The sequence below is a fragment of the Vipera berus genome (assembly GCF_964194415.1).
Source record: "Vipera berus genome assembly, chromosome: 15".
Lineage (NCBI taxonomy): Eukaryota > Metazoa > Chordata > Lepidosauria > Squamata > Viperidae > Vipera > Vipera berus.
In genome coordinates, this window is record NC_138218.1 from 12,102,962 (window position 1) to 12,117,790 (window position 14,829).

The following is a 14,829-nucleotide window of genomic DNA, read 5'->3' on the forward strand; positions in this document are numbered from 1 at the left end:
CCCGGGTTGTCTCCCTCTTGTTGATGGGCATCTTGAAGGCATCTGACCAATCTTCCTGGAAGCTCTTGAGCCAGGCCGCTTCAGTCCTGCCCAATTGGGGCCTCTCTGCCCAGATGCGCCTTGTTTCGGACATGGAAGGCGATTGTCTTTTGTCCCAGAGAAGTTGGCCTCAAAAGACCCCTTGGACCTCCGTCCAAGTGGAAATGCCAAGAGACGGGCACCCCAGGCACTGTTGGGAGTTTCTGCTTCCAAATTCTTTCCATACAAATGTTAACATTTTTTGCGGCTGGCATATGATTTTGGAAGAATGGAACAAACTGAGGAGTACGAGGGAACTCGCTATAATTAGCACTTTCTTTATCCCCTGAATCTCACAGGGGGGGCTATTTTATGCTACAAAGGTTTGTTTGTTCTGCTTCTCTGCTTGTTGGGTTGCCATGGAGGGCACTGAGAGCCTTTGCCCCTTCCGGCTGCAGAAAGGCTGGTAAACTTCTTTCTTGAAAACCGGGACTTCAAGCAGTGGCTACGGTTGCAAGAGGCCTTTGGGAAAGTCACTCTGTCTCGGAGCATCCTCGGAGGGCACTCTCAAGTGCCTGGAAAGAACTCCCAGGGCCAAGGAGTCTTCTGCATCTGGGAAGGACTCAAACGGGTCCGTAACTGGGAAGCAGGCATCTCTGAGAGGGACTTCCAGCAGGAGCCTAGTGGAAGGTTTAGCTGCTTGTCACTGGGTTGGCTCAGCCGCAAGTGGGCAGGCGCAGAAGCAGCCAGGCCCTTTGCCAACCTTCCCTCGGAGGACTTCAAAGCCATCCCGAGAGGCGCTTTCTCAAGACTGTGGCTGCGGTTTGCCCCCCCCCACCCCCCCACTTTTCAGCTTGCTTTGTTCCTGAAGTTGTTCCTCCCTTCCAGAAGTCTTTCCTGAGGCTCTGGGAATCTCTGGTAGCCAAAGGCTTGTTTCAGGGGAAATTAAAAAAAAGGAAAGCTCGCGTCCAGCTCATTAGAGAGAAACAAATGGGAAAATGAGCTCAGCCCACCCTGGCCCACCCTTTTCCCCAGGGGGCAGGGGCTGAGGGTGCAAACGCGGGCGGAAGACCTGGCAGCTGCATTCACACGATAGCTAAACTTGGTTAGGGCGAAGGTGCGGACAGCTGACCTTGCGGTGCCAAGTCCAAAGGTGGTTAACCTCTGGCGGTTCGGATTGCCTTGCCGCTCCCTCTCTCGGTGACGCTCAGCCCTGGGGAAGTTCCGCGTGGAAGTTCCTCAGAGCTGCGGTTTCCAAGGGGGAAGAGGGAGCCTCTCCACGCTTCCTCCTCCTCCTCCCGGAGGCAGATTGGGCAACTCGGCTTCTCGGAGGAGGCGGGAGGCTCACCTGCCTCCCCGCCCGGGTCAGCCCTTCCCCGGGCCGCCGAGGAGGCGGCGCTTCGGGGCTCTCGCGGTCGCTCTCGGCTCCGGCGCGGCAGCGGAGCAGGAGCAGGAGCAGGAGCAGGGCGAGCGGCGGCAGCATGAGCTCCAGGAAGGCGGTGGTGGCGGCGCTGGGCGCGCTGTGCCTGGTGGCCGTGGCGGGGCTCGTCCTGCTCTGCGCGCCCACCGAGGACCTGCGGGACCCGCCCGCCTTCAAGGTAAGCGCCGGCCGGGCCCCGCGCCACCCCCAGATCTGGGCAGGGGCTCCCGGCCGCGACCTCTGCGCCCACCGCCCGCCAGCCGGGAGCCTCTCCGCGCCGGGAGCTGCGGGCAGGGTCGCGCGCGGAGGCCCGGGGCGCCGGGGCCGAGCGGGTCCCTCTGGGCGGTGCCGAAAGCCCCCCCGCCGCCGCTGGGCAGGGCGGCTTCCCCCTTTCGCCTCGGGGCTGCTGCCCTGCCCCGCCCGGCGAAGAAGGCTCTTTGCCCCTCGGGGCCCGGAGCCCGCGGGGGGGTCGGCTCCCTGCTGTTTTCTGAAGCAGTTTGACTGGCAGAAGTGGGGGGCTGCGGGCTGCGGGCGTCTATCGGAGGAAGCAGAAGGAGGAGCGGAGGAGGGGATCTTTCGGGGGTCTGGCGAGCATCTCCAGGGGGCTCCCGAGTTTTCTATTCCGGCAAGGGGGGCGGAGGAGCCGCGAGAGGGCTTGGCCCTCGGTGGTCCCTCGCAGCCTCGGAGGGGCTGGGCTCCCGCCAGCTTTCCTGCTGAGCTCACCGCAATGGAATGAGACCTGGGGAGGGAAAGAGCGCTGGATCCCGCTGCCCCAGCAGGGAAAGGGTGTCCGGGGCAACCGAAACCAGAATGCTGGGCCAGATTGGGCCTTTCCTCGGCGCCCACAGGCAGCCCATCAGGCTGTTTGCTCCAGATAGACTTCTCTGGGACTGGGAGTTCCGCTGGTGAGAGAGAGAGAGAGAGAAGCCTTCGGAGCCCCGGACGATTTTGCAGAATTAAATAAGTGGAGGCAGCCTCCAAGCTAAACTTTCAGCAGTGGGAAACCTCCGGTGGAGAGGGAGGAGGGAGGGGCCCCACCTTTCTTCCCCTGAGAATTCCCTAATTTTCAAAATGCTAACTGGCAAAGCGCGCGCGCGCACACACACACACACACACACACACACACACACCCGCACAACTCCTTTCCTTAAATTTTCTATCCTAGACTTTTCCCAGGCCTTTGCCAACTGGGCTGATAGGAATTGTAGTGCAACGTGACTCTGGAATGTTACTCTGGTCTTTTGGCACTCATTTTCCGCACAGCGTCCTCCATCTGGACTGCATCCTTGTTTTTTGTAAACGTGCTTTGCCTCCGCAGTCCATCTAGTATGGCAGCCTTTCCCAGTGGAATTCTGGGAGAGCCGAAGCAGGCTTGGCCGCCAAAGGGGGCATCCCAAGTGGGGCAGATGGGCGGCTGGGTTCCTACAGCAGAAGAGGGTGAATGCCAACCGGTTTGTGGTTTGTGTCTCTCGGGTTGCCTGCATGGATCAACTGGCTGCTTCGGCTGCTTCGTGGTTCTTTTTCTGGTGCCCCCACCTTTGGGGGACAAGGGAGGGGCTCCTAGCCTGGGCCCCCACCCATGTGCTCTGCATCGGGCGGTTTGGCCCTGGGACAAGAGAACAAAAAAGCTGCTTTATGAAAATTCAGACTAAAAGAAAGTCCCCTGGGGGATTCAGCTCCCAAGTTGGAGAGTGGAGGGGAGGAAAGGCTTAAGCACCATCCTCTTCCTATCTGGTTATTTTGGGGGGAAGCCTAAGGAACTCTCCCTGCAGTTCCCTGGCTTCAGAAATGGGCTGCTTTGAATTCTGAGGTTTCAATGAGTTACTTCTCCTCGGCCATGTAAGAAGGGAAACCTCCATGCCCTGCAGCAGTCTACCTGAGTATTAAAGGCTGTGGGAAAAGCAACCTGCTTGTGGACTTTGAAGGGGGGGAGGGTCACTCGGATGCTGGGTTAGCCCAGAGGCCACCGCTGGAGCTGGTTCCTTCCCTTCAGAAGCCCTTCAGTCTCTTGGGAAAGCTGATGGCCCAGGACTTTAGGGGGGTCGTTGCTGGTGACCTGGCCTGCTTGGTTGTAATTTATCCAGAATTTAAGGATTTATCCCGGTTGGCCAAAGAGCAGATATACCTTCCTTGTCCTCCGGCTTTAGATTTCACTCACTCACACACACACACACGCACACACACACACCAAGGTGCCAAGTGTGATTTCATGGCCTGCCTCCACCGATAAGGTCTGGAAGGAGACAATGAGTGAGCCTGACATTGTATCCCCCATGCTTTAAAGAAAATGTACTTAATGGATTCCTTTCTTGACTGGAATGCTGGAGAGAGGATTAGGAGTTTAGCTGGGGATGGGGGGGTGGGCACAAGATGGGCAACCCAGGATCAGACTCCTTGGCGTCTCAAGGGACAGCCCTTTCCTTCTCTGGCTCCAAACTCAGAAGGCTGGTCCTGCAAAGTGCCACCAAGCCGTTGGGGGGGGGGCTGAGTGATGGTTCTGATGTGCCCCTCCCTCAGGGTAGCTGACGGGCAGAGACCTTTGCCCCACCCCCTCGCCAGGGAAGCCAGCAGGGCTCTGCATCTGTCCTGGCACAGCTGCCCACTTCGAGAGCCCTCTCCCTGGAGAACTGGTCCAAGGCCAGCTCTGCTTGCTTGGAGTGGTTTTAATTGGCCATTCCTCCTGGGATCATCACCAGAGTAACTGCTAGGGAACACAAATATTGCAGAAGTATGAAGTCTCTGGCAACCCCCCCAGTAAGGATCCTCACCCTGGAGGCCTGAACGGTGGAGTTACTCGGAATGAAAGCAGTGAAGGAGTTTGCATTACCTTACATGAGGGTCCCTGGCACTGACCCAAGAGTTTTATGAGGGTGGTGGTGAAAATGGAGGAGGAGGAGGAGGAGGAGGAATCCTGAGCTCCCTCTTTGTAGAGGCCACTAGCCTGCTGTTGAGACTGCCAGGACAGAAAACACACACTCCCCCTCTTGGGTGTGCATTGACTTCTCTTGTTTTATCTTCTGAGGGAAGAATGTTCTCCTTCGGAATCCAGGGAGGGCCGGCTGAGCTGAGGTGGGGGAGGACCGTCTCCCATCTACCCAGCATTGGGTGGTACATTTCCCCCTTCAAGGATGAGGCTCCCCAGGTGCCCGGGTGGGGGCAGGAGGCAGACCCTCACTGGGTGACCTCCAGCTGGCGGCTTCCGGCTTCCGCTTCCCCGATGGCGAAACGCTCCAGAACCGGCCACCTGCTGATGCTGCTGCGTGTCTCAGGCAAAAGCTTGCCGCCAACTCAGTGCCATTTCCGCGACAGAGAAGTGAAATTGGTGGGTGGGAGGAGGTGACTCAGTCCCTGCCTGCATTTGGGGCTTGAATTGCAGGGCTCTGCAATTATAATAAATTGCGATACTCAGTTATTTCCTCTAGCCTGGATTGCTTTGATTCACTAATGGCCAAATAATTGAGGCAATCTGGAAGGGCCGCATTGCCTTGAGCCCCAGATTCTTCTGTTCCAACCTCTGCGTGGTTCCCCACCCAAATCTGGCTAATCTCGGCTGTGGAGGCTGTGAAGGGAAGGGAGAAGACTTGGCTGCCATAAGGCAGCAGTTGAGAAACGCTTTGCAGAATAGGTGGGCTCCATGCATTGCTAGCGAAGCGTCTCCAGGGGAATTAAACGCCAAAGGGGGTGAGTGGCAGAGTGCAGGATCCACGGATTATTGTCAGACCAGCAGAAAACGCAACTTACTGGCCTCTTTGGGCTGGGAATGGCCAAGGGTTGTGGGAAAACACGTATGGGTGTAAGGATTGGGGTCCAAGGAATGTAACTGACATCCAGATTTAGAAGACCAAAGAGGCTAGTTCCTCCTTCCTCCGTACTGAGCTAATCTGCTCAGGAAGGGACCAAGATAGGAATCCCAGCCCCAGCTCCAGCCCCCCACCACCACATTCCTCTCTTTCAAAACCTCTCAGAAGGTTGTCAGGCGTTCCAATTCTTAGCCTGGAATGCATCCGTTCTAAACTACAGATCAACCGGAGCAGCTTGGGGGCCAGGGGGTCGCTCTCCCTGAGGCTTTGGGGCTGGAACGGCCGGGCCTTGGGGCTGGGCTCTAGCAGGTCAGTCTAGTTTGGGATTCAAGGCTCCCTGGGTTAAGCAGGGGGGGGGGTGCCAGGCAGGGAAGGTGACCAACTGGCTATCCAGGGTGCAGAGATGGGGAGGGGACCAGCCAAGAGCAGTTTTTGGAGAAGCTGCCCCACAGTGAGAAACTGGGAGAAACTCCTCAGGCTTCAAGGACGGGAGAGGATCCTGGCTGCAGAAAACAAAGTCTGCCTAGGAAGAGAGAGGGTCAGGCGGGGGGGTGGGGGGGTGGAGCTTGGCTGGACCCTCCAAGGGCAGCAGGGCCTGCCAATCACAGTGGCAGACCCAAAAGAGGTGAGAGCAAACAGGAGAGTCTAAAGAACGGAAATACGGCAGCCTTTGGAGCACGACGCCTTTGCTCATTGGTCTCCATGCTGCAGAGCGACCTGGGGGTCCCTAACTCTTTATGAAGTCTGGAGGGGTCTTCCAGTCTGGGGCAGAGGAGAGTGAGGCACCCCCCTCCCCAGGAAGCCTCCTTGCCGGAAGCCGAAGACGCTGCCTTGTGGGGTCGATTTTGATTTGTTGCCTCTGGATGGAGCTCTCCGAGGACTCATCAGGTTGTTGCTTGTAGCACACGACTCCGTCCCGAGTTGTGCCCCACCAATTTCCCCACCTAGAACTGTAAATAATTGGGAGGCTTGAAACAATATTTAGCCTTCGCTCTGCCAGATTCTGACTAAGGCGGGTTTCCTGTGTGTGTCTCTAGGCTACTACGTGTGTACTGTAGATAGTGGAAGTTCAGCCAGTGGTTGTTTGGTTCCACACAGGCAGCAAAAGCCAAAATCGTAAAAGCCTCCTTTGCCTGCCCTCCCCTCCCCCCTAGGCAGGTGGGAAGAGACCCTGCTGCAAAAGGACCGGGCAGGGTTGGCCCTGGGGGGGGGAAGATGGGGTGCCCAAGAGTTCCCCGGATGAGGAGATTTTGTGCCCTAATCCTGAGGCTGCCCCCGAATGGCTGTGCAGGAGAAGGGGGGGCTCACCTGCGCTCGAGAGAAGCCATCTTGTATCCCAACTTCTGTCTGTCCAGGGTGTCTTCAGCCAAACTGGGGGGGCCTCACTGGTGTTTCTGTCACCCCCTTTTCCCCTCCTCTTCCTCCTCCTGTTCAGTATGGGATAGTCTTGGATGCGGGCTCTTCCCACACGACCATGTTTGTCTACAAATGGCCGTCCGACAAGGAGAACGAGACCGGGATTGTCAGCCAGCACAGCGAGTGCCACGTGAAGGGTAAGCAGAATCCGGGCTCTGCATCCCCTGCCCCCTCCCTTTGTTGATTGTGGGAGGGGGCCGTTTGTCCTTCTGGGAAAAGGGGTGGGCGGTTGGAGTCCCCGAAATGTTGCCGAAAGCCCTGGACGGGCCTTGCTTCATCCCACACCCAGAGAGGCTTTCCCTTCCTCTCCCCGGTCTGGAGCCCCTTCTTGGCCTGCCGCAACCTGGGGGGCATCCAGGTCGGGGGCAGGCCTGGAAGAGCCCACCTGGGCACTCTTGTCGAGGAGCAGAGGGCCTGCGTGGCTCTGTGCCCGGGGCAGCCGAAGTTCAGGGGGACTTAGAGCTGTCAGGAGCCTGGCTGCCAACTGAGGTTTCCATTCTGCACTTTGTGCATTGGGGCTGGCAGAACAAGGGAGTATCCCGCCCTTCTTTTGTTCCCCGTGGGCATCAGACAAAGGGCTGGTTTAAGGCCACCGGAAAGGAAGATTTGTGGGTCCCTCTGGGAGGAAGGAGTGCTTGGGCACGGCCTGGCAGGGGGCCAGGGACTCCTCAGAGGGCATGTGAGGGCATTAGCTGTCCCAGCTGGGGGTCATGCCAAGGCCTGGACCCAGTGCCACCCTGGCTCTTTGTTTGGGCAGCTGGCAAGGGTTGAGGGGAGAGCCTCTGCAGCAGAGCAGTCTTGCCCAGCCTGGCCTTTTCCAGATGTTTGGGACTGAATTCCCACATCTGGAAAGCAGGAGAAGGCAGTGCCAGAAAAAAAAAACTGTGTCTGACTCCGCTCCCTTCTATGCCTGGCAAGAAGCTCCCCCCCCCGCCCCATTGGGCAAGCCGGGCAGGTCCACCCTCGCCCCGGAGGGGGATCCCGCTGGCCAGGGACTCAGGCCGATGGGTCTTGCAGGGGACGGCATCTCCAAGTATTCCACGAACCCACCGGCAGCCGGGGAAAGCTTGATAGCCTGCCTTGACCAGGCCCTGGAGAACGTACCGAAGGCGAGGCACGCCATCACGCCCCTCTACCTGGGCGCCACGGCTGGCATGCGGCTGCTGAAGTAAGTCTTGGTTGGCTTCCAGCCCCAACGGGGAGACCCCATTTCCCGGGCTCAGCGGGGCTGACTTTGGCCATCCTGTCCCCTTCTCAGGCCTGCTAAGGTACTGGTGGCCACTTGGCTGCTGCAATTTGTCCTGTCCGTTCTTCTTTTGGGGCAGAAGCCATTCAACTGAGTTATCCCTGGTTCAAGCCATCAAGCGTTTCATTTTGTGTGTGTGTGTGTGTGTGTGTGTGTAGCATTTCTGACCCCGAGGCTTCAGGCAGCATCCTTGCAGCTGTGACCTCCACATTGAAGAAATACCCCTTTGACTTCCGGGGAGCCAGGATTCTGAGTGGGGAGGATGAAGGCTTATTCGGGTGGGTCACCGCTAACTACCTCCTGGAGAACTTCGTAAAGGTAGAACCAACCGGCTTCTCGCCTGTCCTATGCCTTGCCTTTAATCGGGGTGGGGGTGGGGGGGTGTCTCTGCAAAATGGAAAGTCTCTTGTTTACTGTTCTTCCTCCGGGTCCTGTGTGATTGGCTGGTCTTGCTCTGACGTCACCGCAAGATGGCAGCCTGATTGGCCACTGGTTTAGCTTCGTGATGTCACAGAAGTTTAAGTTTATTGGATTTATATACCGCCCTTTTCCCGTAGGACTCAGGGCGGTTTTCAAGGTATTTAAAAACGTTAATACAATACAAAAGTTAAAAACAATTAAAAATAATTAAATGTGATCCCTGAAAAATATAAAACCCCAATTAAAAACTCTCAGCCTGGGCCGGAGAGCTCAAAGAGCCAGGTCTTCAGATCCCAGCAAAATGGACGAAGGTCGGGGGCAGTCCTAAGCTCCACGGGCAGCTGGTTCCAAACGGCCGGCGCACCCACAGAGAAGGCCCTCCCCCTGGGTGTTGTCCGCCGGCAGTCTTTTACCGGCGGCACCCTGAGGAGGCCCTCCCTGTGGGAGCGCACAGGACAAAGGGAACTGGATGCCTGCAGCAGGTGTTCCCTCAAATATTTATTTTTTAATATCCCGGACCCAAGCCATTTATATTTACATTTACATTTACATTTATTGGATTTCTATACCGCCCTTCTCCCTAGGGACTCAGGGCGGTTCACAGGGCATATATAAATAGGTATACAAAAATTAAAAGAGAATTAAACCATGCCCAATTAAAAAACAGCAATAATAAAATAATAAAACCAATTAAAAAAACCCATATTCCCCTTCAGGCCAGACCAGCTAACTCAAACAAGTGGGTCTTCAACCCGCGACGGAAGGATCGGAGGTCCGATGCCATCCGGAGCTCAACCGGCAGTTGGTTCCATAGTGCCGGGGCACCCACAGAGAAGGCCCTCCCCCTGGGGGCCACCAGTCGACATTCCCTGACTGGAGGCACCCTGAGGAGGCCCTCTCTGTGGGAACGCACAGGGCGGAGGGGAGTTGACGCCGGCAGCAGGTGGTCCTCGAGGTATCTCGGACCCATGCCATGTAAGGACTTAAAGATCATAACCAAGACCTTGAACCTCACCCGGAAGACAACTGGTAACCAATGCAGCTCGCGGAGCAAAGGTGTAACATGGGAGTACCGGGAAACTCCCAAGACAACTCTCGCGGCCGCATTCTGTACCAGTTGGAGCCTCCGAGTGGTCTTCAAGGGAAGCCCCATGTAGAGAGCATTACAGTAGTCTAGGCGAGAGGTCACGAGCGCATGAGTGACCGTACACAGGGCATCCCGGTCCAGATAGGGACGCAACTGGCGCACCAGGCGAACCTGGGCGAAAGCCCCCCTAGTCACGGCTACTATATGGTCTTCCAGGGTAAGTCGTGAATCTAGGAGGACTCCCAAGTTGCGAGCCCTATCCACGGGGGGTAAGAGCTCACCCCCCATAGAAAGCGATGGAACATTTTGAATGTCCCGGGATGCCGGAATGTACAGCCACTCAGTCTTGTCAGGGTTGAGTTGAAGTCTGTTCCTCCCCATCCAGACCCGAACCGCCTCCAGGCAACGGGACATCACAGCGAGGGCATCACTGGGGTGGTTTGGGGTCGAAATGAAAAGTTGGGTATCATCAGCATATTGATGATACCCAACTCCAAAACCACGAATGATCTCACCCAGCGGTTTCATGTAGATGTTGAACAGGAGAGGCGAGAGAACCGACCCCTGAGGAACTCCACAAACGAGAGACCTAGGGGCCGATCTCTGTCCCCCTGCCAACACCGACTGCGAGCGTCCCAGGAGATAGGAGGAGAACCACTGAAGAACTGTGCCTCCCACTCCCAATCCCCTGAGACGCCGCAGCAAGATACCATGGTCGATGGTATCGAAAGCCGCTGAGAGATCTAATAGGACTAGGACAGAGGAATATCCCCTATCCCGAGCCCTCCAGAGATCATTCACCAGAGCGACCAATGCCGTCTCCGTGCTGTACCCGGGCCTGAAACCCGATTGGTAGGGGTCCAAATAATCCGCTTCATCCAGGACCAGAGGGAGCTGATGCGCCACCACACTCTCAACAACCTTCGCAAGAAAGCGAAGGTTGGAGACTGGATGAAAGTTGTTCAATACAGCTGGGTCCAAGGCAGGCTTCTTGAGGAGAGGTCTCACCACCGCCTCCTTCAAGGCGGTGGGGAAATAACCCTCACTCAAAGAAGCAGATATAACCGCCTGGAGCCAGCCTCGTGTCCTCTCCTTAGCTGCATAAACCAGCCAGGAAAGGCACGGGTCCAATAAACATGTGGTGGAGCTCAGCCTCCCCATAATCCTGTCCACTTCATCAGGGGTCACAGAATCAAACTCCTCCCAGATAACATTGACAAGACCGCCCGTGTCCTGATCGTCAGACTCTGCCCAGCTGGAGTCCAAACCGGTCCGAATCCGAGCGATTTTATCCGACAGATGTTGACTAAATTCCTCAGCACGACCCTGCAAGGGATCCTCCCTCACCTCCTGATTAAGAAGTGAGCGAGTCACCCTAAACAGGGCGGCCGGGCGATTATCTGCGGACGCGATGAGGGTGGAGAAGTAATTACACCTCGCCACCCTCATCGCTGCGAGATAAGACCTAATATGGGTTCTTAACCGCAACCGGTCGGATTCGGATCGGCTAGACCTCCAGCAGCTCTCTAGGCCCCGTTTCCGACGCTTCATCTCCCGGAGCTCCACGGAGAACCATGGAGCTCGCTGGGATCTGCACCGGGTCAGGGGCCGCAAGGGTACAACCCGGTCAAGTGCCTCAGTGGCTGCCCTTTCCCAGGCTTCCACTAAGGCATCCGCCGAGTTGTGAGCAATGGAGGCAGGTGGAGAGCCCCCACCAAGATCATCCAACCACCGTCCAGATAAAAAAATCAGGTCATTTAGGGCTTTATAGGTCATCACCAGCACCTTGAATCTCACCCGGAGGGCAACCGGAAGCCAATGCAGCTCGCGGAGTAGAGGTGTTACATGGGAGTATCGGGAAACCCCCATCACAACTCGCGTGGCCGCATTCTGCACCAGTTGAAGCCTCCGAGTAACACCCCACCCCCCCCATCGTTAACGATGGAATAGATTGGTTAACACGAGATGCCGAGATGCCGGTATGCACAGCCACTCAGAAGGCCTGCATTGTCTTCTCTTCCCAGTACGGGTGGATCGGGCGGTGGGTCCGTCCCAAGAAGAGCACAGTGGGGGCCATGGACCTGGGCGGCGCCTCCACCCAGATCACCTTCGAGACCACGGGGGCCGGCGAGAGCCCCGGCAACGAGGTGACACTGAAGCTGTATGGGCAACACTACAAAGTCTACACACACAGCTACCTCTGCTACGGCATGAATGAGGTCCTCAACAGGCTGATCTCCAAGGTGCTGAAGGTACGGCCTGGCAGGAGCCACCGGGGGGGGGGGAGGCGGTTTTGGTGCCAACATGCCCCCCTCTTCTGCTTAACCAGCCCCTTCCCTATATTTTTCCCTGCGGAGGCTAAAACTCACACCCTTGAACTGGACAACCCCTGCTGGCCAACGGGATTCAGACGCAGCTTCCTGATGGGCAGCCTCTACGGGTCGCCCTGCGTCAGCCCCGAGAAGCCCCCCAACTACTTCCCCACGGCCAGAGTGAACATGAGCGGCTCCGGAGACCCTGCCCAGTGCATGGCGCACGCGGAGACCCTCTTCCAGTTCACGGGCTGCACTTACTCCAGCTGCTCCTTTGACGGGGTCTTCCAGCCCCCCGTGGAGGGAAACTTTATCGTGAGTCTCGCTGAGGGTCGGGCCTGGGGGGTGCTGGGACGGCCGCTGCAGCTGAAGCAACGAAGTTGTGGGTGCTCCATCACGGGAGGGTTTCAAAAGGAGACTGGACAACCATTTCACCATGTCTGAAATGGTGTAGGTCTGATGCTTGAGCAGGGGGTTGGACTAGAAGAGCTCTGAAGGTCCCTTCCAACTCTCATTATTCTGTCAACTCTTGGCAAGGATGGAGCGCTAGTGCCCCCCTGTGGGAGGAGAGTGGCATGACACCCCTTTTCCGTTTGGGGCAGGGTGTGCTCTTAAGGGATTGATTGATTCCCTGCTTTGCTTCGCTTCCACCTGTGTCAGCTGGCGTGACTTTACAGTGTTTCTCTGTTTTTTTTTAAGTGACGTCTCCCTCAAATATGATTCATGCCTGTGGCAGCAATCCAGAAGTGGGGTGCCCTGTTGCTTTATGAATTCTTGTACCATTGCCAAAATTTCAGCTGCGATCCCCGCCCCCCTGCAATGGTCCTGGGAATGGACTGAATCACTTCATTTTTAAGAGATCTCAGATTGGGTCGGCAACTGCCACTCCTTCCCCTTCTGAAATAGAAGTGAACATACTTTATCCTATATATTTGACTGTCTGTTTAAAAATGTGTTGTATTGGCCCCATTGGTTAGTATCACTTAAGGATATTAAGTGATATCTTAATATATCTCCTCCTCCTCCTCCTCCTCCCTCTCCCCCTCCTCCTTTCTTCCCTTAAAGGCCTTCTCTGCATTTTTCCACACGGTGGATTTCCTCCGGTCAGTGATGAAAAGGCAGATAGTCACACCAAATGACCTGAGAGATGGGGTGGAGGCCGTCTGCAGAACGCCGTGGAGTGAGGTGGGTTTGTCCCCTTGGACTTTCCTTCACTGATGCCACCAGGGCCAAATTCAGCTTTGTGCAGCATGTAAACATCAGTAGTCCCCCCCCTCCCAAGAACGTACACCCAAAGTCCTTTTTAAAAAATGGGCTCGCACTCGAACTGAAGTGGGGAGTGCTGTGGTTTATGAGTAGGACAAGAGCTGGTAGCTTGGGGGGGGTGGGGTCGCCTGCCACCTCCAAACCAGGTCTACCTCACAAGTGAGAATTAAAGAGGGGAAGATGGAAGCATGGAGATTTCCTTCGAATCAAAGAAGGAAATGAATGTAATTCATACCTAAAAGGAGTGCCATTTCTTTCTGCCCCTCCAGCTGCTCACGAAGGCCCCAGAGCTGGAGCCCTATTTGCAGAACTACTGCTCGATGGCCACCTTCGTCTTGCTGCTCCTCACCCGGGGCTACTCCTTCAGCAACGCCACCTTCCCCAGCATATCTTTCCAGAAGAAGGCAAAGCTCTCCCGGGGGGCTTTGAGGGCGAGAAGCACGGAGGCCCAACAGGCCTGGGGAGGGCTGGGGTCCCGCAGTCGCTGTGGGTCGGCTGTGGGCCCTGAGAGCAGCTGCCGGCTCGGGGCACGCGAGCCGAGGCTCAGGACTGGATATGATGGAGCCTTTGTGCAATTGTGGGTTTTCCCTTTTGCAGGCCGGGGACACAACCATCGGCTGGGCGCTGGGCTACATGCTGAACCTCACCAACATGATCCCGGCGGAGGAGGCCGGCTTCCGGAAGGGCACCGGCTTCGGCCCCTGGGTGGGCCTCATCTTCCTCTTCGTCGCCATCCTCCTGGGCAGCTTAGTCAGCCTCTTCTGCCTGCTGAAGTCTCCCAAGGGGCACGGGGGCGTCTAGCCTCGTGTGGGGCACAGGATGCCCGTTCCCTTCTGCCCCGCCTTCCTTGGCCTCGCACCGGGAACGCCAGCATTTTGCCAAAACTCAGGAAAGAGGAAATTGGCAGCCCGCCCCCTTTCCTGCCTCCTTTTTCCCTCCTGGAGGTGCCACCATGATGCCCCCACCTTCAAGGAAAAGGTGCCGCCATTGGCAAAAGAAGCATCTGGAGACCTCCAGGCCTTCCGTTCCTCCTGCTCCTTCTTAGACTCGGGAATTTCTAATCGGGGGCCCATCCTAAACTCTTGACCCAACAAGACACTGCCCCCCCAGGGCAAACGGCCCTGAGAGGAATATCCTCACGCATCTCTTTAACTATGGACGTCAGGAGGTGAGGCCATCCCCGGGACCTTACTGCCTCTCAGCAGACACCAGCCGCCTTCAAAAACTGGGGTCCCCAAAAAGCAAATGGGCTTGTCCAAACAGTGTACCATGGAAAATTTACCGTAATTGGGCCCAATTCCCACTGGACTCCAGTCCTTCACTGGGGGCGGGGGCGCTGCCATCACTTAGCCAAATTGGTCCAGATGAGCTTAAGACTGTGGCAGCCACGAGGATGTCTGAGCGTCATCCACAAGGGCGGGAATTATAGAAACTAATTGATATTGCTTGTAAATATAAACTCAGACAACACGCTATTTACCAAATATTAAGGTAATTGTTAAAAAAAATAATAAAATATATTTTAAAAATGTACCTAAATACTGTCAGGCGCAATAATTAAATTCAGTGGAGAGATGTCCAAGTTAGACAATTCCTGCATAATCGTTGGGGCACAGAGGCTGCAAAACTGAAATTTCCTATTCTTTTACCTAGGAATAAATCACCCAGTAGTGACAGTCGTTTCCTGTCCCACCCCATTTATGGAATGTGCACGTGTGTGAATTTGGGATGAAGTCAGGGTAACTGTTTTTATTTTAATGGCAGACCGTTGTGTAATATAAAAAGCTACAGTATCCAGGATTTGGGGTTTGGGTTTACCTTGACAGTGCAACAATAATAAAGTC

The 14,829-nt window shown here is 56.1% G+C and overlaps 2 protein-coding genes across 4 annotated transcripts in view; one reads left to right on the forward strand and one right to left on the reverse strand.

Annotated features, from left to right (window-relative positions):
• The window catches only part of LOC308675024 (uncharacterized protein), a 113,634-nt gene that overhangs the window by 13,830 nt on the left and 84,975 nt on the right, over positions 1–14,829 (reverse strand). The gene's annotated exons all lie outside the window — the stretch shown is intronic.
• On the forward strand, positions 1,463–14,538 carry ENTPD2 (ectonucleoside triphosphate diphosphohydrolase 2). Of its 3 annotated transcripts, XM_081339560.1 has the most exons (9): positions 1,463–1,616; positions 6,674–6,791; positions 7,672–7,822; positions 8,059–8,218; positions 11,432–11,659; positions 11,765–12,034; positions 12,785–12,904; positions 13,255–13,389; positions 13,583–14,537. In XM_081339560.1, the coding sequence occupies exons 1-9, from the start codon at positions 1,500–1,502 to the stop codon at positions 13,784–13,786; spliced, it is 1,503 nt and encodes a 500-aa protein (XP_081195686.1). In that variant the 5' UTR covers positions 1,463–1,499; the 3' UTR covers positions 13,787–14,537. The 3 variants fall into 3 exon arrangements, with proteins under 3 accessions (XP_081195686.1, XP_081195685.1, XP_081195687.1); XM_081339559.1 differs by having other exon boundaries at positions 13,255–14,537; XM_081339561.1 differs by lacking the exons at positions 6,674–6,791; positions 7,672–7,822; positions 8,059–8,218 and having other exon boundaries at positions 1,474–1,616; positions 13,255–14,538.